This window comes from Taudactylus pleione, unplaced genomic scaffold (genome assembly GCF_031769625.1).
Source record: "Taudactylus pleione unplaced genomic scaffold, aTauple2 ptg000129l, whole genome shotgun sequence".
NCBI lineage: Eukaryota > Metazoa > Chordata > Amphibia > Anura > Myobatrachidae > Taudactylus > Taudactylus pleione.
In genome coordinates, this window is record NW_028284531.1 from 5224124 (window position 1) to 5249208 (window position 25085).

General features: G+C 39.5%; 1 protein-coding gene across 2 annotated transcripts in view; it reads right to left on the reverse strand.

Moving 5' to 3' along the window:
- FBN1 (fibrillin 1) overlaps window positions 1-25085 on the reverse strand; it is a 291935-nt gene that overhangs the window by 2101 nt on the left and 264749 nt on the right. For both annotated transcript variants that reach the window (XM_088472976.1, XM_088472975.1), the window contains exons 51-64: window positions 24685-24750; window positions 24481-24597; window positions 23140-23259; window positions 20624-20746; window positions 17787-17918; window positions 17267-17389; window positions 14309-14515; window positions 13297-13422; window positions 11522-11644; window positions 10067-10183; window positions 8141-8266; window positions 7219-7338; window positions 5057-5288; window positions 1773-1944 (exon numbers count right to left, since the gene is read on the reverse strand). In XM_088472976.1, coding sequence (XP_088329102.1) covers window positions 1773-1944; window positions 5057-5288; window positions 7219-7338; window positions 8141-8266; window positions 10067-10183; window positions 11522-11644; window positions 13297-13422; window positions 14309-14515; window positions 17267-17389; window positions 17787-17918; window positions 20624-20746; window positions 23140-23259; window positions 24481-24597; window positions 24685-24750 — 1904 coding nt within the window. The remainder of the gene's footprint in view (window positions 1-1772; window positions 1945-5056; window positions 5289-7218; window positions 7339-8140; window positions 8267-10066; window positions 10184-11521; window positions 11645-13296; window positions 13423-14308; window positions 14516-17266; window positions 17390-17786; window positions 17919-20623; window positions 20747-23139; window positions 23260-24480; window positions 24598-24684; window positions 24751-25085) is intronic.

Consider the following 25085-nt stretch of genomic DNA (forward strand, 5'->3'; position numbering starts at 1 on the left):
ACAAACGTGAACGTGCATGAACGATAATCGTTCATCGTTTTAACTCAGAAAGTGAACGATTTTTTCAACAATTGAACGATATACGATATCGTTATTGTTAATCGTTCAAAAAATTGTTGTGTGTATGCAGCTTAAGGCATAAGACACATTTACAAGAGTTATTTAATCTATTCTGACTTACTCCTGTACCATGTTTTCCAGAAACAGACTGCACGTATAAATAAGTGTCAACTTTTGTGTATCTATACATCCCTGCTAGTTTAATATATAGGCCATTCATTATATACTATAACTTTGCTCTCCCTCATAATATTATCTGGAACGTGCAGGGTAATCACGTGCACTTGAATCAGTTCACATGTATAATAATGTTATAGGTATTGTTCCTACTATGGGTCTGATTCAACAGCGATTGCAAATGCAACTACTTATGCAGATCGAGCGATAGTTAGCTATTGCATATAAGCCGCACTGCACTAGAGCTGCGATCGCACTGCGATTATGCACGCACAGAGGAATCCATTGCAGAGTGAGTGACAGGCTCTGAGTGTTTGGGGGTGGTGACGGGGGAGTGGTCGGAAAAACACAGGCGTCCCTGTCCGTCTAAATGCCGTTGCTTGGGCGTGCATAAATTAGCCGCTGTGATTGCATGCGCAGCTCGAGAGCCCATTGTGTGTGAAGAGACTTGAAGTGTCTGCGGCAGGTCAGACCTGGTGTACATGCTGCGTGACTGGCCAATGTGCATCTATGGTACCGATGTTTATGTAGGTAAGCAATGTCGTGCGCATGTTATGCCGGCTGTGCTTTGGCAGACATTAGCATAATCTCAGCTGCATTTCGTGCAAATCTCAGCTTTGATCGCATTAGCGCTTGCTGCTGAATCAGGCCCTATATCTGGATTGTACTGCACGTGTGCCCTAGTCTCCTCTATAGTATATTTCTCAATAATACAGTGTAATAACATTATTAACAATATGATATATAATTTACAGCATCAACAACTGACTTTGAATATCAATTTTGGGATAAGCAAAAGATAATATAAAAAAATACCAATTTCTATGCAGATAACTGTACAATGTGGTTTTAACTTTCATGTTTGTTTATGGTCTGATTAATTTTATTCATTTTTTGTGCACTTTTGATTATGTTTATATATATTTTGCTATCATCAGTCTAATGGTTCCCAAACTTTTTCGAATCAGGGCACCCTAGAATATCAGCACTTTTTTCACGGCACCCCTGGGCCAAAAGTTTCTTACAGAGAAATTCAGAATATATTAAATGAAATAAATTGTGCTTCTATGTCACCCTTAGGTTCAGTTATGTGGTGGTTGACAGGGCTTTTTGTCCACATATTTCTTGATTGGCAGCCATTAGCAGTGGTTTTACCTACCACACAAACTAGAAATAATTTTATTTGGTGCTGGACCACCAACCTGAGGCACCCCTACAAGTATCCTGAGGCATCCAGCTTGGGAACCACTGGTCTATATGATAGCATGAGTGTTAGCCAATAAAAGTTATTATCAGGGGGATCCCCTCCCCCTATACCTAAACAAATTGACCCTTGGTGCCCTAAACATGGAATATTTTTATTTTAATTTTGGATTCTGTAGAAAATTTATGTCACATTTACGATTTTCCCAGAAAGCTGAAAAAACATTTAGGATTTTTGAGCTGATACCTGGATATTACCCAATTTATATATTTTAACCGTGTGGATTTCAAGCAGACAGTACTTAACGGCTCTCAAACAAAATCACTAATACCTCATCATCATTTGAAGCCGTCTCATTGGCACTCCTGCGTTTCCTTCCTCTCTTGGGGTAGCCATTGATCTTGCAATCGTAGCAAGCTTCTGGGGACAGTGAGTTGTCATCTATTTCTCCACTGACTGCCATATCCTGAGAGCCACTTAAACCTGCTCCTGTTACACAGTGCCTAAGAGAACAAGAGATATATAAAGACATATACTGATCCTCACATTTCTTTGTTGCCAGGTACAGAATACAAATAGAATACACAGCATGGAGAGCATGAAATTGACCTATTCTCAAATTCAACATCCCTCATTCCCAGGGGCGTTACTAGAGAGGGGGCCCATGTGCAGTCTCCAACATGGGCCCCCTCCTCTCCGTCCGGCTGCGCACTGAGCGGTGCGCGGCCAGCGCCGCACTTATAGACTCTGGGCACTAGAGTGTGCCCAGAGTCTATAGCACATGCACTGGTCACCGGGAGAATTGGCGCGGCGGCCATTTTCCCTGTACTGCGCATGCGCAAACGACGGGAAAATGGCCGCGTGGCCATTTTCCAGCCGTTTTTATAGGCGCAGACACCGGAGCCGACGTGGGACTCTGGAAAAGTAAGGTTTATGGGTGCAGGCCCCCCCTGGACCCAAGGGCCTGTGTGCACCGCACACCCTGCCCCCATTATAAATACGCCCATGCTCATTCCACTGGTTGCGCAGTACAAGGCTCAAAGTAATTCGCATTTATGTAGGGTAGCTAAATGGACAGTTGTGACAGCTGTAAAGATTATTCAGGTCAGCAATAAAGATGAGGTACCCATAGGTTTGGTAGTGATGGATGTTTAAACAATTAGTGTAAAAGATATATGTGATTCTGGATGGGTAAGCATGGAGGATATTTCAGGTGAATGAAAAGGGAAGTTACTATATTATATAGGGTAATTATTAGAAACTATTCTTTTAGGGCAAACCACTAATTTCGCCAATTTTGCAGTGGGATTTAAAGCAAAACAATACATGGGGTTATAAATAAATCACCAAATACATGATTGGAAGCATGTTTTTAAGAGAATAATAATAATGCCATAATATTAAATGTTATTTAATACTTCAAGAAAACATTAATATGCAAAAGACATTATATATACTGTATAGTATAGAAAGAGAGAGAGAGAGGCAATGTTCCAGTGGAGACGACCTCTTGTAGTAGTAGCTGTCATGCCTGGGGTTATCAACCCCATGTTCTGAACACTTGCGGTGGTTTGACCGCTAACGTTGGTACTCGCATTGTGTTTTACTGCAGTGTATGTGCTTCTCATAAAATATTTTGATGCACGATGGTGCGCCCCCTTTATTTTTTGTGGGGGGGGGGGGGGGAGGAGGAGAGAGGGAGAGACAATGTTCCAGTAACACCAGCACACCATATTATTATTGTATTGTAAATAAAAGCTGCAGCATCTGACTGGTGGCCCGACAGCCGGGCACCTTCATCATGGGGTAAAGCATATATGAAGGTGCTTGAGGGCACCGAAACGGCAGTCGTGCTGACAGTCAGACGCTGCAGCTTTTATTCATCTTTAGGTGTTTTATTAAGTACAGTATCCAAACCTGTTTTGCATGTTTATGCTCTTTTTGCTAATTGATGGTATTTATGACATAGTTTGATATTTTATAAACCATTTTATATATAATATATTATAACACACACACACAATCAATATGTGCTGGTCATCTGGTGTTACTGCTGCTATTTACATATATATGACTAGGCACCCATGATTTATCCAGTTTTAGTGTGCAGTTCTTAACCAGTTATAATATATATATATATATATATATATATATATATATATATATACTAGAACAATCAAATAAACAGCGGCACTCGGAGACTTGCGTAAAAGGTAAAAAAAATTATATTTCACATGGAATCCATTTTTTCACCTTTTGCGCAAGTCTCCGAGTGCTGCTGTTTATTTGATTGTTCAAGTGGATGTTTTGGGTACGGAGGGCACCGGAGCAAGTGAAACCCAAGAGGCGAGTGCCGGTCGAAGAAGCAGTATATATATATATATATATATATATATACATACATACTCCTCCGATTACAGGACTTTATATATCAATCAAAGAAAAACTGCAAACATGCAGAGTAATATTCCACTTCAAATCTTATTAGAATTTTAATCAGGGAAATAACAAATAACATATATATATGACACTTGCCACCAAAACAGCTCTCACCTGTCGAGGCAAGGAAATGACGACATCTGGGTTAGGCTGCGGGGAATGTTAGAGTTAGCAGGGGTCGTATTTATAATGGTAGCGCTGGATAAAACATCTAAAAAATGGCCGGCGTGGCCATTTTCCTGGCGTTTTGCGCATGCAAACTAGTTAAATCGCCGTGAAAATGGAGGTCAGGGATGGGGAACCTCCTGCCCGGGGGCCTATAAAGCCCTCGGAATAATTTGGTCTGGCCCTCTGAGCTTTTTTCTGCTAGCCTCATCTGGCTAGCAGGGTGTCTAGAATGGCACCCTGCAGCCAGAATCTATGCAGCAGTGCCACCTGGAGCATCCTGAAGAATGCTTCAGATGGTCACATCGCTGCCCTTACAGCTCCCCGGAGCATCCTCAGGATGCTCTGGTCATTGCTGTAATCACTGGCGATTGTGGCCCCACCCCCTTGTGACATTACACAGAGGGACGTGGCCTGCACCAGGCCAGCGAACAATGTTATATATATCAAAATGGCCCTCGGCAGAAAAAAGGTTCCCCACCCCTGCTCTAGGCACAGACTAGTGCCCAGAGTTTACTGCTGCGGTGACGCGGTCGGCTGCCAGGGAGAGAGGAGGTGGCCCCTCCTCTTTTAAGATGCTGCTGAGGGTTAGGATGTAGTTGGGTTAGGCAGTAAAGGGAGTGTAGGGATAAGAGTTAGTGATAGGGGAACAATACGTACTGGAACGCTGGAGGATCACAGATCTGGCCTGGAAGTGATAGTCACATGACCATTGGGACCCAGAAGCTGTACTGGAGCCATTGCAGATAAGTGAGTGACTGCTGGGCTACCAGAGACGAAATGTCAACATTCTAACATGTCGACATTTCATCACTGTCTACATGATGAATGTTGACATTATGACTGCTGACATTTCATAACACCATTGTTTTGAAAATAGTGAAACTGAAAACTCGCAAGGCAGTAAACTTGCCCGTTAATGGACTTGCACGTAACGGTGTTTCTTTACATCGGTAAAACATATGGCCCTACGAGCGAGTGTTAACATTTCTTGTAAAAGATAACGATTACCCTTGTCCTATTCTGAAGTATCCAGGTGGGCAGCCACACACGTAACCACCTTCTGTATTGGAACAGCCGTAGCTACATGGGGCTTGAGAGGAGCTGCACTCATTGACATCGTGACAAGAACCAGCAAACTGTTCGAATTGAAATCCTGTCGGACATATGCACTTAAAGCTTCCCAATGTGTTGTGGCATGAGGCTCCTCCACATGCATGGAGGTTCAGGCATTCATTCTCATCTGCAAGAGGACAGCAGTACAAAGGCAATTTATTATTTCTGTACAGCAGCCAGTCAAAATATAATCCTTCACTTCCACCACTGCACTATTACAGGATAAATGCAGGGCCCCACAGCTTAATGAAGATACAAAAGTGGTAGGTTGAATATTTCTAAATGTATTATTTACACTAGTAATGTACCAGATCTATTAGACAACCAATAACTTTTCATCTGCTGACTGAGGGCCTGATTCAGAGGTCTACGCTAATGCATGTGCCGGCTGTAATTTACTAAGGATTCGCAGTTGCAATTATATGAAAATGCTATTCTCAGCCTTCCCCTTGTGCAATTGCGAGTGCCGGACATTGCAAGCCCTGAGAAGCCCACTTTTAATGGCCGTAAACAGTCATAGGCATGCGCAGAAGCTGGCACAGGGGGTGCTGTAACGGGACCTCCCCCTGACAGGTCATGGACTACTCACTTGGGTGACCTGGGCGGGGAGAAGAGTACAGTATGTCCAAAAGGGGGAGGAAGGAGTAGTCCATGTCCCGTCGGCGGTCTCTTTGAGGCACCCCCTGTGCCGGCTTCTGTGTGTGCCCATGTGATCAGTGCAAATCTGCCAGTGGACTCAAAAATTCCACCATTGGTAATCATCAACACTTATTACACCCTATACTGGTGCAGTGTCTCCAGAACGTTCTCTAAACATGGCCTCTGTGGCTGTGGATTTACGTTTGAGAACGCAACGGTGTTCACTTACACGCCTGTGACACTCCCATAACATGCCCATGAGACTCCCATAACTTGCCCATGAGACTCCCATAACATGCCCATGAGACTCCCATAACATGCCCATGAGACTCAAATGGGAGCGATTCCATATACAGAAGAGGTCTGTGCATACACTCAGTGGTACGCATGGGCCTTAGGAGTTTCCAGGACTTTTTGCACAGTAGCAATTAATCGCTAAACTGCGGAATCATTGACCCTGCGTCCGCCCATGAATCAGGCCCTGAATTACAAGTTGCAATAACTAAGTTATCTAATAGGGGAACTCAATGAGCATGATAAGCCACTTTTTTGTGAAAAGACTGATTTATTGGGGTGTGTAGAGTCCTGAACCTACAGACTGTTTTCACATAACTTCAGTAATGCTGTATACTTCTTATTAAGACTCCAACTTAAAAAATAAGAAATCACTGACATAAATGTTATTTACTGTATTAATGCACCTTTGTGCAGAAAAACATGAATGGATAGAAATGTGTCTGGTCTACCATATGTGCAGTTACACCAATCTCCTTAAAAGCTGGGAAGTCTTTTGTGTGCCCATTAAAAGATAAAATGTAACAAACTGAGGTTATGACGTCGCACGCCTTCAGTAACAGATGGTGCGGACAAACATAGCTGTTTACACTGCTAAAGGAAAGAGTATTATGCACTATTACTGGCACCTTACAAAGTCTTTTTGGTACCTGTATAACATAACTTGTCCCAGGTCACACAATGATTATATTGGGATTTAAACTACAGCTTTAATCAGTGTAATTTGTTTTAATAAAAGTAAAAAAAAAAAAACTTGAATCACAAACAGTCTTATTTATAGTTGTTGATTAAATAATGTACAACTGCAGAGCTTGGACATGTGGAGATAATCCTGTTTACGATAAACATAACTTTAAATACTTGGTCAAATGGCTTTAAAAATGTGGACATGTTGAAGCTCTGGTCTTGAGACTCAGTAAGTAAGTTTCCTAGAATGCTTTGCAGCAAGTCTAGCTGAAGCCACGCCCACCGCACCCCCAAAAGAGTTTTTATAAAGCATTTCCCCTAAAACAATCTTTATTGGGAAGTTACAGCCCAATAAAACAATATAGCTAATTACCCAAGACTGAGATTGCCGACTTCTGACTATTGTGCAAAGTGTACCGGACGGGGGCATTACTCACCCACACACTGGTTCCACTGGTAGTGTTGTAAATAGCCTTGTGGACAACTGCACCTATATCCTCCTATGATGTTCTGACACCCATGCTGACAACGATGGCTTCCATCACATTCATCCACATCTAGTGATAAAGGATTTGTTATTGTATGCATGATAAAACCCTATGTAGAATGCTTTATTAAAGATATTCTATAAGCAAGCATGAAAAGAATGTAATAAACATTTGCTTAGCAAAACCCTAAGGAACTAAAGAAACTGGAACTTAATGCTAGCGAAATATTATTACTTGCCACTAGTTCACTGTTTGTGAATTAAAAAAAAACACTGTACAATGCAAATGACACATTCTGCATTTTGGATTCCTTGACGATCACACTGTTTTGGTCAATAATCCTTTGTGGCCGCTTCCACCAGGCACCATCTCAGCAAAGGGAGAGCTCTGCACAAATAAACAGTGATGTTTCCCTTGGCTAACCTAACACTATGGACAAGCTCCTGTTCCAACTGGCACTTTCCAAATGTTGCTACAGTGCCCCATTAGGGACCTCAGAAAAAGGCAGCCCCCAGGGCACAGTGCTGGCAAGCTTGCTCTGATACTGTGCAGTTTTTTACATTTCGAAGGCTGAGGAGAATTGGGATTTGTGTTTAGAACAAAGGACAAAGCAAATAAAAAACAAAACAAAAAATGTCCATAGCCGATCTTACACAAATCACTTAGAAAACAAATTATTCTTTGCATTCTCCTGGTCTACGTTAAGGAGCCATCAGCTTGGGGAGCAGCCATATAAAAGTCACTGTAAAGAATACATAAAATGTAGGTCTACAGTAAATGGATTTTCTACAGGCATGTCATTTGCTATAGCACACAGTAATGCTGCAGGGTAAATAATACTAGTGTTTGTACATCAGAATAAGTACAATACCTTCACATGCTGCTCCACTCTGGTCAAGAGAAAATCCACGCTGACACTCACAAGTGTAGCTTCCAGGAGTGTTCTGGCAGATGCCTTTAGCACCACATAAGCCCATTTCAGAGCACTCGTTGTTATCTAATGTAAAATGGGGGAAAGGAAATACCCAATGGCTGAAAATGGAGGCAAACACATTGCTCTGCTACAAATAGAATAAGCACTGTACATAGCTACATAAAATAAGGACTTGCTGCTTATAGGTCTGATTCTGAGTCAGACAGATTTTGGTCAGATCTGTCCTTCTGTGAAATTTGGCGTTTTGGGACGGAAACAATGAACTGCCCTGTCTTGTGGTAGTGCCACGGAAGTGTCGTACGCATGTATCTATAGCTCAGTGCCATTCTGTTATGCGTGTGATGAGGGGAAGCCTGTTTCTGATGGATCGCTTGTAACTAGCATGGGGCTGGTGCTAGTGACGATACCAAACATGACGGTTGGGGCGGCTGACGTAAAACCAATGGACAGCACAGATTCCCGCTTTCATACGCACTGTGTCTTTTGTCTTTTAACCATAGTCTCCAAATTGCTGCAATAAACATTTTATAAACATATTACATTATTTTAGCTGAGCCATGTTATTGGCAAGGACATCATAGCAGTCTGTAATCTGTTAACAGACAATACCTACTTCAGAGCCAGATTAAGCCTTCACGGGGGCCTGGTGTACTTAAATCAGGAGGGCCCGTTCCCACTCCTCCGGCCCTCCCCCTCTTGTCAGCACCACCCCCACTCATCATCCGATCTGCCCAAACTAGTTCTATGGCCCATCCCCACTCATCGTACAGCCCTTAGAAAATGCGCTAGGTGCTGGACACAGGTGGTGTATACATTATATTAAATACAATAAGATGAACCAAGCTGCTGTTAAATAGTAACCAACCAATAATTAATCACAAAAATACAAAAACAATCAATAGAAAAATATGTTATTACTAGCTGTTGCCCACGGCTTCATCCACAAAAATCGCTTCAGCCAACACTTTTTTATTTGAGGTGTACTAGTTGTATTGTTTTGCATAACGGCCCTATTGCGAGAGTGGCCCACGTGACCAGCAGGGCTATACAGACTGGTGGCACAGACTGCTATGTAGCCTATCCTTTTCAAATGAACGCGGGCCCAAAGCACCCCACCCACCACCCTTACCAGGTCCGAAACTGCAGTTTTCTAAGTTTTGGCCACATTTTCCACTTAGTACATCCAGACCCCTATCCTTTTCCCTGATAAAATTCTAAACTAGATCCACTGGATTTTTTGGCAGGCAGGCAGGCTGTCAGATCTTAGTGTAGTTATATTGTTTAAGAAAATATTACTGATCAGCCATACATTAATTCAACTGAATTAAGCCTTTTAATATAATAATAATATAATAATAATATAATAAGTAAAATTCCTAAAGATTGTTCCTAATAGCTTTGGGTTGTATGTCTCTAATTTTACAAGGTGATGAAATGAATAACAGCTTATAATATACTGTATATACACCATTCAATGCTCTATAACTTGGGTTATTTCATCATATTTTGTATTGTAGTAATGAATTAGTAACCACTTACTAGCATGACTTATTATGCAGGGTCTAGTCCAATAAATAAAAATCATATGCTATATTATGACTTTTCTTCGCTGTATTTAAAACACATCACCTTCAGTGTTTTTCCCAGTCCCAACCTATTTTGTAGCCCTTTCACTATTTCTATGGTGACAATGGCCCTAGTCAATTTAACAAGCAGCGAAAAGTGTAGCTTTTCACCGCTAGCTAAGGCTTTGCTTGATTCTCAGATAAGCTCTGGAATATTGATTACAGACATAACTGACTAATGCATCACCGCAATAAGAGGCCTTAATATAGTGTACACATTTCTCTCCGATAGACTCACCAATACAAGCGCTATGATGCTGTGTAAATCCAGGGGGACATTTGCATGTAAATCCTCCTAATGTGTTGACACAAATAAACTGGCAGTTATGTTGCTTTGTTGCACATTCATCAAGATCTGAAAGGGAAATAAAGACATTAACATTGGAGTTTGGGAGTTTGAAACACTAAATATATGATCCTACTATATAAAGTGATCCAAAAGTCAATTGTGGGCAAGGTCTTTATTCCAAATACATTATAGACTGTGAGACAGATCCTGTGATAATTTCATGTTTGAAGAGACCCTACTGTATGACCAAGTTCTCTGATGTTATTTTTTATTTTTGGTTTAATATATATTAGAGGTGAGCGGTTCGGATTCTGAGAAGTCCGATAGAATCAAATTCGGGGTTTCTGAGTAGAACCAAGTCCTGACGTGATCCTCTCGCCAAATTCGGCTCTCACCATTTCACACAGGAGAGTGCATTGAGAGGGTTTTGGCCTGTAACTGTGCTGCAATAGTCGCTATTTGAGAGTTGTAGGTGGTTGGAGCGGGTGGGAAAGGTATGAAAAAAAAGCAGGCATCTAATATGTGTGTCTGTGAGGGTTAGACTCTAGAAAGCAATCTGCAATAGAGGCTCAAGAGAATGTTTGTCAGACACTAGCAACTGCAATACAGGCTCCTTCTGTATGTTTGTTTAAATTTAAAGTGAGTTGTACTTACAATAGTTTTTCACAAGGGTATTTCTGTCTACACTGCCGTATATATTTGTGTATGAGAGCAGAGACAGTACTGTGATTGCAAGCTTAGCTGAACAAAAAATAGTGTGCTGTGTCTGAGTGAGCTGCATCCCAAAGAAGACATCTTTTTCTGTTTTAGAAACTGTCTTAAAATTCAATTTTTAAATCTCAAGGCAAGATTGTGTGCACGTTTTTTTTTAGAGGCAGCATATATTACTGTACTTACTATGTGATATGCATCCAACAGCTGCACCCCCAAATAAAAGTTTTTAATAAAAAAATCTCAAGTCTTTTGTAATTTAATGTAGATATTTCAAGGTAATATATTACTGTACCTACTGTGCTTTGTGGTAATTTTATCTGCGCCCCAAAATATTAAAAGATTAATAAAAAAATGTTTTCTGGTTTTAAAAAAAAAACTAAATTATTTTAATACAACTGCATGGTACAGGTGACCATCCCTTATCTCCATATCTTATTGCAGTGTATATTATAGCTTATACCAGTCAACAACTACTGCTGCCATCCAGTAAGTATGTTATGTCCATCATATGTTGCTAGGTATATATTCTGTAATTTAATAATTTTATTACATTTAATAACGGACACCGTGTACTATTAGTGTATATATAGAAGGCTATGTGCCAGTTAAAAACTGAGCAATTCCATGGGCAGAGATTTTATGGACACATTTCAACAATAAACACATACATCCAAACAATGTGTACATTACCTTTGCAGCTTCTCCCGTCCTCTTGCAGAACATAGCCACGAGGACAGGAACACTGGAAACTTCCAGGAGTATTTTTGCAGATAAAGTTGCAGGGCTTAGGAGACTGGATGCATTCATCCAGATCTGTAAGAATAATGTCATTCTGTAATCAATGCAGGGGTACGGGAACATAAAATACAACACAAATCCGTTTAGCGCCACAAACATTTTATTATTATTTACATTTTTATTTGCAAGGTGCCACAAGGTGTTCGCAGTGCCATACACTGATAAGAACATGATTACATGAACATTACAAAAATACATGGGATAACTATAGTGTTGTTTAGTGATAAAACCAAAGACAATGATGGCGGTAGGGGGAATATGAATGAAGGGCGTGATCAGCATGATTGCTCCCCCCATAGGCATAGGAGACTGCTCCAGCTGCTGCTTTAGCAGCCACGGGCAGTCTCCCAGTGCAGCCCAGCACACAGCAGTGTGTGCTCGGCTGCTGTGACTTAAGAGGGAGGGGGAGCGGTGCCGGGCCCCTGTAGCAAGCCCGGGTAATTTGTACCCGCTCCTCCATTTTTTGAGGTAGCAGATGAGTTTCGAGTGAAAAGGTTTGGACACGAACTGATGGAGGCTACTATGCGTAACAACTAAAGTCGTGTTAATTGGGGTGAGTCAGGTTTCTGTAAGAGCAAGAAGGGTGAGGGAGCTGGAGATAAAGTGGTTATGGATGAGGGTGAGTTTGTTATAGACAGACCTGACATTCCACAAGGCACAATAGAAAGGGAGGGATTGAAGATGGGGATTTGGATGAGGTTAGAAGGGTCACTGATCTGTTGGTGGGCTGGGGTGTAAGCATGAGGTGTGAGAGGGTTGAAAGTATGGCGATGTGATGTGCAAGGGGATGCAGAGGGGAGAGGGTGGAGTCACACAAAGAGAGGGTGTTAGCAGGTGGGTTAGCAGGGGAGAAGGAGGAGAGAGAGGATGTGAGGGGAAGGCAGTGAGGGTGGTGTGGAGGGGTGGAGAGACATACAATTAATTATGGCAAAGTGGGAATAGAGAACAAGAAAGAGGTACATAAGGTTGTATGAGCAGGATGTAGGACCACAATATGGAGCGGATGGCATGGACTATTGGAAAGGTGAGAGAGGGGAGGAAGTGATGTGTGGTGTAGGAGGGGGTGGATGAACTTGGCAGCATACTGAGAATGGAAAAAGAGAGTTGAGGAATGTGATGTAACAATAATTACAGTAGCATAAAATCACATTGATCACATCAGATATCAAGTTAAATGGATGGCAAAAAGCAATGGTAGCTAACAGGAAATTAAACAGGATCAATCAAGATGCAGCTATGGATATGAAAGTTAATCTGATGTTAAAATTTTTTAATAGCTAACAGGATGTTAAATGATATTGAGTGTGCTGTATGCTAAGTGCAGGAAATTTCATTAGCAGTATTTGTAGACTAGTGATGGTACGTAGTCTACAGACTGATGATAACACGGCGTAGGATGGTGAAAGAGAATAAAGTGGTAGTTAGAAGCTGAGTGACACAATGGCAGCAAGAAGCAGAAAAACATAATGGCGGCAGCGGGATGCAGGATCCATAAAGTTACGTTTTGAAGCTTTTTATTGAACAGCTGTAACAGCGCCTGTAAAGCGGTGATCCAAATCTAAGGCACTGAGAAGCCCAGAGCTGGTTTGAATAAAATAAGACAAAGAACCAAAATTGCTGGTCAGTAGTGGGCACTAACTAAATTCTCTATATCTTTGCCAACATACCTATGCAGGAGGTGCCTGCCACATCTGGGGTATAGCCTTGATTGCAATGACATTTGTATGATCCTCTATCATTGATGCACTGTCCATTGCGACAGATTCCATGAAGCACGTAACACTCGTCTATATCTGAGGACCAAGTAGAAGAATGAGACATATTAATGTTACACAATTTTTTTTTTAAATCAAGTCTTTATATTGATATCAAACATATGACACTCTCAAGATTCAGTAGAATGTATATAAGGCTGTGAGACAGCCATTACGACTGACTGTTAAGGAATTAATCATTAGATGTACAGGAAACACATCTGTGCATACTGGAAATTGGCAAATGCAGCTTGGTAATCTTGCTTCTGATCTATACCCTCGTTAGTCTATATTACAGTCCTTGGCTCAAACAAATCTGATTCTCCAGCGGAAACTTGGCAAAAAGACTGTGATTACATTTCATTTAAGGATCATATCACTTACAAAAATGCTTTTCTTGATCTTCTAGGAGATAAAAGCAGCAATTTCAGTCCTCAAAATAATAACCAATTTGAGCACTATGAGGACTGCACTGTTAGTATTTACTGCACTGACCTTAAACGCTGGACAGACCAACGTGTCAGTTGTGTTCAGCATTTAAAGTCAGTAACATGACAGTGACTAAGTGCTCTCCATAGTGATGAATAGAGTACCATCCTGGGTATGTACCCTGGGATATCTGTTTGGGTACCATAAAGAATACTTTACAAAATATAACTTTCCATATGTTTCTAATTGACAAACGAACTAGGAAACGACTTTTGATTTGCAAGTAAATATATGTTACATTATTTAATTATTCAATATATTTCCATTTAAGATTTCAGTAAGGACAACACTCACCATTTGCTTCATTTTTAAAATTTGGATTCAGAAGGTAGAAAATAGCCATGTATTTATGTGTAAAGTTCCTAGTTCTGCTATACTTGTTACATTTCCATTCAATTATTTCAGTAATAGATACATCTCAAGCAAAGACACATACCTTCTCCTCCAGTTGTGAACCCTCGGCCGTAAGGGCAAAGCTTTTTAAACTGAATAGTGCCAGGTAAGGGGCAGATCTCACAGTTAATACCCCAGCCTCTGCCAGCATTACAACAACATTCAGACTTGGTGACAGAGTTTTGTGTAGAGGATCCAAGCGGACACATTGTGGATAATAATTCAGTGAAGCAATATCCAAGCCTGTTGTCTGTAACAAATAAAACCATGTAACCAAGTAAGTCTCAGCAAAAATTTTCAGCAGTTTTATCTCTAACCCCTTCAATGCTGAGGGCTTTCTCACCCTGTACTAAGACCATTTTTATTATGCAGTACCTACAAAAATGTTACTTTGCATTTTCATAAAACACCATTAGTCTTTTTCATTCTTACTAACATGTTAAATTAAAATATAACCGAGATGGCAAAAAATAAAACTTATATCTTTGTGGTATTTCAATTAAAAAGAACAAAACTTTCTTTTTAATTGAAATAGCAAAAAGATATAATACTATGTGGTTCTGTCTTTGGCATTAATTCACCATTTTTAAAATTGCAAATAAAAAATGAATTCTAGGAGTTCATATAAAGATCTGCACTTAATATAGTTTGTTTTTTTAAATGTATTTATTTTTTTAATTTTCATCTTCTACATTTAAATACTTATAATGTGTAGGAATAGTAAGGCAGCCCAACATGGCCTACCATTTTTTAAACAACAGCATTATACGAGAGAACCACTTTTTTTTATTTGACTTAAGATAGTTATGATCTGGGCCAAGGCCATAAGTAGGGGTGTGCGAGCGGTGCCGTCACACAGAGTGCAGAGCTCTGTGGGTGACACCGTCCCTGCCCCACAGCCCCTGCATCCAGCTAGCAGGGTGCCTTGAATGGCACCCTGCAGTCAGAATCTCTGCTGCAGTGATGCCCAGAATGTCCTTTTGGCGCTCCAGACATGCACACTGCAGCGCGTTCAATCCCCTCAGAACATCCTAGGATGCTCTGGGCAGTGCTGTAAATTCCCGACACTGGAGGCTCCACCCTCTTGGCATGACGTCATGTGCTCACTGGTCATGGTCGGCACAGGGCACAATAAAGCCATGTTATGGCGCTAATCTGGGCTTTACATCCTCCACCAATCTGTGAAAAATGTTTTTTTTTGTGTACTGTTCTAGTCATTGCCTGATGATCACCACTAACTACTAAGGTGGCCTGTATGTAATTTGGTGCCACATGTCATTAATAAAAAAAATATGTTTTTTTGTAGTGAAGATAGGTTGGGGGAGATCTTCCTACATCCTGGACCCCCATCCTATTGTAGGGGTTTAATGTCTGGAGATCACACTGAGGATAAGATATTAACTTAAATTGGGGCACAAAGTTTGAAAGAGGGGACTCAAATGAGGGTGCTCCCATCTTTCTACATTGTATGATGGGGTAGAAAGAGGGACTTAAATTCCTTCCCCCCAACTTTTCTTACATTCATTAATTTTTTTATTTTTTTTTTACAAAAGTGATCGTTTTGTAAAAAAAAAAATGTTTTAGTTGACGCAACTCATTACTGTGGAGGATAAGTTGGACTGATCCTCTGGGGATTAATCTATATGAGGAAGAAAAGCCCCACTTGTCTTCCCCAGCGAAGGGATTAAAGGTAAGTTATATTAATATTATAGTTAGTCATCTTGCTTGCATACACAATACGGTGTGTGTTGTTTGCAGTACTGAGCTTGTATTTGCTGTAATATCAAGAGGTTCCGGGTGAACATACACAGTTGCTATATATTAGGAGGCATTAAATAAGAATGGTTTGCCAAGTTAAATTATTTTACAATAACAATTCTATTTTAAAACTATTTATTTTACGTGAAAAAAAATATATATTTTCTTGAAGGAAAGCTTTTTTTTTTTAAAGTTGAACCTGGATGCACGAGAAATAAAATGCAATAATTAGATAGCACTTTAGAAAATACTTTGAGAAATATATAAAGATTGTATACCGTCACTGGCGTTTGAATTCATGTCATTGCTACAGTACACAAAGTGAATGAACATGTTTTCGAGTTAATTTTCAACTATATCGCGAAAAAAAAAAAAAAATTCTTATCGAACCCTTATACAGTTGTATAAATACATATGCAGAGATGGAGCACAATGACAATATTCATCTTAGTGCATATATTATGGAAAATAAAACCTATTATAAATGTTGTATACATGGTATTCCAGTTGTCCCAAACACATTTAGGGACATAATGTATAGATATTTGTGTCACTATAATTGCCAGCTAAAATATTATTCATTGTTTTTCATCAGGATGCATGCTGCCACATGGGCTCACAGTGCTACCTAGTAGCACTATCCAAAATGGGTTTTAATTCCAACCAGGGCGTCATTTGTGTGGAGTTTGTATGTTCTCCCAATGTTTTGCTCTGGTTTCCTCCCAAAGTTAAAAAAAACATACTTCTAGGTCCATGGCTGCTCACAAAATGGACCCAAGTGGGTGTGAGGTTGTGTGGTGGAGCATACACATTGTAAAGTCCAGTGGTGCAGGGACTGATGATTAATGATTAAAATACTCTTTGTAATGCGTTGTGTAATACGGTGGCAAAATATAGATTACAGATAATAATCTAATGTCTGACTGAAACACACAAAATGTATTTAGGAAGATCTCTAGATAGGTTAATTCAATCATCTGGGCTAAAGTTGTACTGCAAAACAATATCTATGGCCGGTAGGGTACAAGTTTATAGACTATTAAAGTAACTTCCTATATGAAATCCTAATTGAAGGCAACTACTATTATTCAGATTAATACACATGAAAGTGGCTCATTACAATTTGCTGGTTTAGAAATGTAAAGGAATTCTAGAAAAAAAAAATTTGAGATATTTAACAGAATGTAATTTTCTGTTTGATCAGTGATATGACTTGGAGCGTCCCCGCCGTACTCATACTCACCTATACATTCTGTCTCTGTCGCGCTGGCATTAAATCCGTCCACACACTCACACTTGTAGCTGCCGACAGTGTTCAGACATTTTCCGTTTTCACATAATCCTGGCTTACTGCATTCGTTCAGATCTTATAAAACAAAAACACTTTAATGCTAATACTGAATTACATACATATAAGCCAACTGTGTCCTATGGGTATAACAGAACCAAAACTGTGTATTGTGCAAGACATCTACAATGTTCTAAAAACAGAATTATAACTCAATAGAGCATTCTACTCAAGACAACAAATGATATTTACACATTGTAAAAGTTTCCGCGTCTTGAGTTTCCACGTCTTGACCAGACAAAATGTAAAATTGCATGTTTAGATTTTTTCATCCAGTTAATGAGAACAATTTACGGTTGTTCTCATAATGTTTATGAGCTCTCATTTACGTATGTCCTGCTTTGCCATGGCCTCCCAACACTTCCTTCTCTTTATCCAAACTTTCTATGAAGTATTCATTGTTAACCTCCCTTACCCATACATCCTTCACCGTCTGGCCTACGATGATACCCAGGTCCACATATACACATAAATGTTCCGATGAGATTCTTGCAGATCATCTGTTTAGAGTCACAATCATGTAGACCGTCTTCACACTCATCCTGATCTATAGAAGAAAAAAAGAGACGGTGCGGATTACAAATCTTACAGATGTATACTTAGGTTGTGTAAATAATTACATACATACTAAACATTAGAAGCAACAGATATAAATGAAGCAAAAAGAAATGTTATACAAACTTTTTATACTTTCATAAATATGTCAGGATAAACATTAAAAGAAATTATCATTACCATCAAGGAATAAAAACAAACGTTGAAGCTGGAATGCAGCGTTCCTAAAAAGAGTTGAAGCTTTGAATTCCCTAACTGCATACTATAACACCCACTGTTCTCTTTGCACTTGTATGATGTCTCCTGCCTCCCATGCTTGTCTGCTGTGTGTGTATGATGATCCGTATGTTATAGTTAGTCCATAGTGGAGCAGACAAGACATATATGGTATGGACCTAAATTTTAAATTCCACCAGATTGGAGGTCCTGCCACACACAGTCACTAGTGCAAAATACAATATATTTATCTATATGTTGCTGATGCATCATCATTAACCGTTTTAGTCGTTTATAGTATATAATTACAGATGTTCCGAATTTGTAAACTTTATCACCAGTGTATTTATTTATTTATTTATTTTTTCCATTATAAAGTATTCATAATAGTAAAGTGGTTATTATGGCGATGTTCAAATATCTTCTACAGGAGACTATACCTACCAGGAGCGGATTCCAAGTGAGTCAGATTAGAGGGAAGGATTAATCAGTGATCCCTAGGCTGGCCATGCATGCTGAATGCTTTTCATTCCTGAGCAAACAATTACATCACACCAATAGAAAACTCAGGTAAAACTGATTTTAAGTAAATGAGTGTTTGCTTCCAACACCTACAACTGCAAATGTAGAACAGTTGTATGAGACAGGACTTGGAACTGCACCATTACAGTATATTTATTTAGGAGGGTATTTATCAAAGCTTGGAGAGAGATGCAATTGTGAGAGATAAAGTACCACCAAACAGTTTCTAACTTACATTTTACAGACTGTGTTTGAAATAGGACAGATGAGTGGGAAATACTTTATCTCTCACAATTTTATCTCTCCCTGAGCTTTGATAAATACCCCCAAAGTGTTGCTTTTAGATGAAGAGTTTCCATCCAAAAAAAATGAGATGATCTAATCATTTGGCTAGCTACATTTTATTGTATTAAGTTTATTGTAACAAACACATCTTCTATTTATCTCTAGTCCTCTATATCTTTGTAATATTATTTACTTCACTCTACAGGCCTTTTAAGTAAACAATAATAATAATAATTAGAATAATTATTATAATCTAAGTCTAGCAATACAGTGAGGATAGGGAGACTCAATAATTAACAATAATTAACAATGGTTAATGTGGCAATTATCATACAAAGTAGAGTGGTTCACAAGCGCTGTTAGAGTCGAACATATGCCTTGATTTCCTCTGTGACGAATTTCCTATATGTTTCAACAAATCAAGGAAAAATGATGGATCATCAATACACACAGTTCTTTCTTTAAGTCTCAGTTGTATCTTTGTGTTTCCAAACTCACCACAAACAAATAAAATGGGTACATCAAAAGGTATCTTTTCTCTTCTCTATAGGTGCTCAGCTATAACTAGGTACTCCCAATGGAAATCAACTCACCAAATGGTACGTCACTGCATGCACATAAAGGTTTCTTTTTTGTGTCTCGATGGGCTTTTCATTAATCGTTATTAGTTCATCCCAAATGAAACCAAAAATAGGGTAGTAATAAAATCTAAATGGAATCCTCATAACTCCACAACAGATATATTTTAGATGGGCTGGAGGATCCCACAGGTTTTGAATCAACTCATCTCTAATATTGGCTGCAATTTTTTATTCTAAGAACGGTTCCATTTCCCATTCTTATACCCGGGATATGAGTGGTGAGAGGAATGTGTTCTCAGCCTTAGTGGAGTAGAGGAGAACCAACCATATTATATGAGGGAGATTGATTGGATTGCTGTATTTTTTGTATATACTTTTTTATAATTAAAATATATCTGTTGTGGAGTTATGAGGATTCCATTTTGATTTTATTACTACCCTATTTTTGGTTTCATTTGGGATGAACTAATAACGATTAATGAAAAGCCCATCGAGACACAAAAAAGAAACCTTTATGTGCATGCAGTGACATACCATTTGGTGAGTTGATTTCCATTGGGAGTACCTAGTTATAGCTGAGCACATATAGAGAAGAGAAAAGATACCTTTTGATGTACGCATTTTATTTGTTTGCGGTGAGTTTGGAAACACAAAGATACAACTGAGACTTAAAGAAAGAACTGTGTGTATGGATGATCCATCATTTTTCCTTGATTTGTTGAAACATATAGGAAATTCGTCACAGAGGAAATCAAGGCATATGTTCAACTCTAACAGCGCTTGTGAACCACTCTACTTTGTATGATTTATGTCTATGAGGTTTGGTGTCCTCTTTCGAGTTGGTGCTTAGCTGCAGTTAGGGGGCGCAGGTTATCTCACTCTACCATTGTTTTATAGTAATGTGGCAATTAAACTCCCTACACAACTCTGCTACAAACAATAAAATGCATAGCTGCTAAATGAAATGATATTATTATTAAAACATTCTCACATGGTCACAACATACTGTATGCTGACAATAATAATAATGTGTCTGTAATAATATTGTGGCACCAGCCTTTGGGATCTAGCCTGACATATCAGATACACTCACCCTTGCACATTCTCTTGTCTTCTCGGAGCACATAGCCTGATGGACACTTGCATTCATATGAGCCGTATGTGTTAACACAGCGGAAAGCACACAGCAAAGGATTTTGTGCACACTCATTTACATCTGTTAAGAAAAACGGAGTTTAGCATTATATTAAAACAATATGGTAAAATAGAGGAAAAGATAACGATTACACTACAGTGACTAACTTATTTGTAGGCAACCAGTAACTTTAGTGCTGTTGTGTTAGACTTTGTAGCATGCCTTGTCGCTTCGCCAACACATGTACCTACCTTTGGGGTCTATGTACTAAGCCTTGGAGAGAGATAAAGTGGACAGAGATAAATCACCAACCAATCAGCTCCAAACTGTCACTTTACAGGCTGTGTTTGAAAAAGAACAGTAAGGAGCTGATTGGTTGGTTCTTTATCTCCATCCATTTTTTTCTCTTTTGAAGGATTAGTACATAGACTCCATAATCAGGTACGCAAATTCTATTCATCATCTTAACTTATTGCAGCTGGGAAGAATACTCACTCTCTCTCCACAAGGTGACTAATATATGTACAGCAAGGTAACCCATCAATACAGATGTAGATAATTGAAGAGTACATGATCCCCTTATTGATAAACTAATACTAAATTACATTACATTATATTAAATGGCTATTATGACATATAAAAGGAGAACCTGTGTTCTCTGTACAGTTCAATTGTACTCTATTGATTAATAGGATTGGTTAATCTGTATACAAAAGAGGTAGATATGTAGATATGTACCCTCCGCACTAGAGTATTATTTATTTTGTAATTAATATTGTCCACGGTTTAAATATATATTTTATTTATTATGTATTTGCTTGGGTGCTACAGATAAAGACTTTAAAGGAATTGAACAAGAACAAGGGGGGCACCATAGCAAATTCCCTCGCCCCAGGTCCCCCCGGTCTCCCTCCACCAGGATGCCGGGAACCTGAGTCTTTATAGACTCAGGCCCCAACGTCACAGGCTGCAGCCATGGCTGGGATGTGATTGAGCCTGCCGTGAGGCCACGCCTCCTTCTAGACCCGCAATGCCACGCTCCTAGCTAGCCTGCTTCCCCCTTCCCTACCGGTGATTGATGGATGATGTCACTGGGAGGCGGGGGCTTAATTGTGTGGGCGGAGCTTAAGCCCATCCAGGTAGTACACAACCAAGGCTGGCCTGCTACCGGTGACTACCCTAGGTGCAGGGGAGCGCCGGGTTCCAGGTTGGTCCGGGCCCCATAGCAGCCACACCCCCTGCACCTACGGTAGTTACGACTCATAGGCATCAGAGTACTGTATATAGTATGATTGAAAGAAAACTTGACAGTGAAATAATTTAAAACCATAAAGCAAGTAGAATTGGCATGAGTCCCTGCAATTATCTTATACATTTGCTTAAAGATATTTTGGGAGCGATTTATCAAAGCTTGGAGAGAGATAAAGTGGAGGGAGATAACGTACCAACCAATCAGCTCCAAATTTTCATTTTACAGGCTGTGCTAGAAAAATTACAGATAGAAGCTGATTGGTTGGTACTTTATCTCTCTCCACTATGGGGGGAATTCAATTACCCACTGTAATTTACCACAGGCTTATTGATCCTTTTGGGGCTATTCAATTAGCCCTGAAGGCAGCTCACAGGCTGCACTTACTTGGGATATTTTTTCCTGAGCCTGAGCTCGAAAAGAAATCCTTGATAAATAGCCTGTTTTCGGATGCTGTGACCCTGTTAACGCATAGGTTTGTGAACTCATCACGGATTCTATGTGTTACCGCCTATTAACAAGTTAATTTAATGGGCATTTAAAAGGCGCTCTGGTAAAAAAGGGACTGGAATTGAAAAGCCCCAGGCGTTAAAGTCTGGGCTGCCACCATTTTTCAACCCCTTTAAATTAACGGGGCTAATTGAATTTGGCCCTTTATCCTCTCTCCAAGCTTTGATAAATCTCACCCGTTGTAAGAGTATCATCCACAGTTGTCTCCTGAATATAATACTGTAATTTTTAGATTTGTATTGGAAGTGTCAGACATTAGAGTAGTTATTTATATGGGTCTTTCCTCATTTTGCCACATGTAATAATGTTGGACTAATTGCTTTAATAGATTTAAAACTGGTAACATCCCATTCTCCCTGTATTATACTGTAGAAGGTCAATTCAGTCCCTTAAAGCCAGTATAGTCCTTGAGTTACTCTGTGAATGAGATAAATACGGCTAGTAAAGCATGGAATGCTATTTCTTAGAGTATCCTAAGCTGGCAGTGGCAAAAGAAGGGGGAAAAACAGTCATAGTGCCAACCAGCCACTTATGAAGCCTGCAGGGCAGCTTGCTGTACTGAGCAAAGTGCATATTGTTTTTGTGGAAACTGCTTTCAACTCTGCATCTGGCCCAATATGTTCCATGTATAAGAGCATTTAAAATGGGATTTGCTTCCTATATTACACTAATTGAATAATTTAATGAATTTTACACAACCTAATGCAGAAATTACCTTCACACGTCATCATTGGTCCCGGCTCGAAACCTTCTTCACATGTGCACTCAAACCCACCAATCACATTCTTGCAAGTTCCATTTCCACATGGATTTCCGACAGCGCACTCATCAGTATCTAGAAGACATGTTCTAAGTGTTAGTGATAAACAACAAGGGAATCTTCCACTACCGTTTCCATTGGATGAGCATTTGAGCAAAAATTATGTAGAATTTTACATAATTAACAGTTGCACATGCCATAACACTAACACTTTAGTAAGCTCCCCAAGTGGTTCTTTGTCTACAGGGAAGAGTCAAAAAGAGAGAGAGAGAGAGAGAGAGAGAGAGAGAGAGAAAGAGAGAGAGAGAGAGAGAGAGAGAGAGAGAGAGAGAGAGAGAGATATTAGAAGTTCGACAGTGAGTACTAGAAGGAAAAATAGTTAAGTCATTTTGGCTATTTCATGGAAGACAGAGGTGACCTTGAGTATAAATAACAATAGTGGGTAAGCTATGCAGTAAGGTCACTAACTGTATAAGGAAGAGACTTGCAGGAGTGGTGTCTCTGATTTCTTTGAATAAGGAAACTAACCTCAGTGTGACAAGGAAACTACCTGAAATATTTTGTATATAGCACTGAATAAAAATTGAACGTGCCATACACATAAGTAGGGTTTCTGGGTTTCATTTTTGAGTCATTCAATGTTAATAATTGCTGTTTTGTTTTTGGATTTTGAAAAAATATAAATGTCTGTGATTTTCAGTGTTTGATATCATTTATCATTTGGGGTTTATTTTGTTTATCCTGGGAAAAGTACAGTGTGCTTGTGAGAGGATGGGGAGGAGGTCCTAGGGAGAGGGTGTCAGGGCACAGGTGAGAGGACACCAGGAGTGAGGGTGTCAGTGAAGAGAGAGTATTTTAATAATATTCCAATCTCTTCTGCTACCCCACTTACATGATGCACTTTTCCAGTAAAGGAGGATATCTGCTTTGTGTTTATTAAACAATTGCAGTGTTATAAGAGCATCATGTTTGAGAAAATCCTTGGATTTAAAAATTTCCTGTAGTGGAATTGTGCTCCTATAATGGACCAGTTCCTGCGTAAGAGCAAAGCAATGGTGGAAGAGGCACTTGCCACAGTGTAAGGTCTCCAAATCGTGACTGTGGACGCTGACCGGTAATCACACTTAAAGAACTTTCTTTTTCAACGAAAAATCCAGCAAATCCCTCAGTGGGGCCTTTTCAGAATTTTTGTAAATATTACCTCAATCTCCTACGTATTATATGGATATGCTTCTGAGATCATTATTACACACAATAACTTCACTCTATAGTTATTTGTTTTCAATTATAACAAACCTGTACATTCGTCTCCTATAAGTACATATCCAAAGGAACATTCGCATCGATAGGAACCGTCTGTGTTGATACATCTCCCATTCATGCATTTGTCTGGAATAGTACATTCATCCATATCTACAAAGAGCAAAGGAGAAAGTGACAATGTAAATGCTTGGTGTGATGTTCCTTGCAGTTGTATTGTTATTTAATATTTTATCTTACCGATTCGCTCATCGTTTGGTCCAACAACCACACCAGATCCATATGGACAGATCTCTCGAAAAGCCTCTGCAAATACGCATGTACAAAATAATTATACGTTAAATGTGAATGGACAGCATATTCCAAAGTATCTACCAAACAGTCCTATGGTCTATCTGAACTCTCTTTATAAGGTCATCACTTAGGGGACAGCTAGGTGACCTGTGTCATTCCGGTTACCCCATGAAGGGTTAAAATGACAGCGGTTTATAGAGTTTGATCAAACATGTAATAACTTGGCTCTGTTTGCATGAGTGTTTCTCATGATTTCCTTTGGAATGTGCTCTCTTGGACATCACATCATGTACATCTATAAATGTTCTTCCAAGATCGGCTTTCAAGTGTATTTGAAACGAATCGCT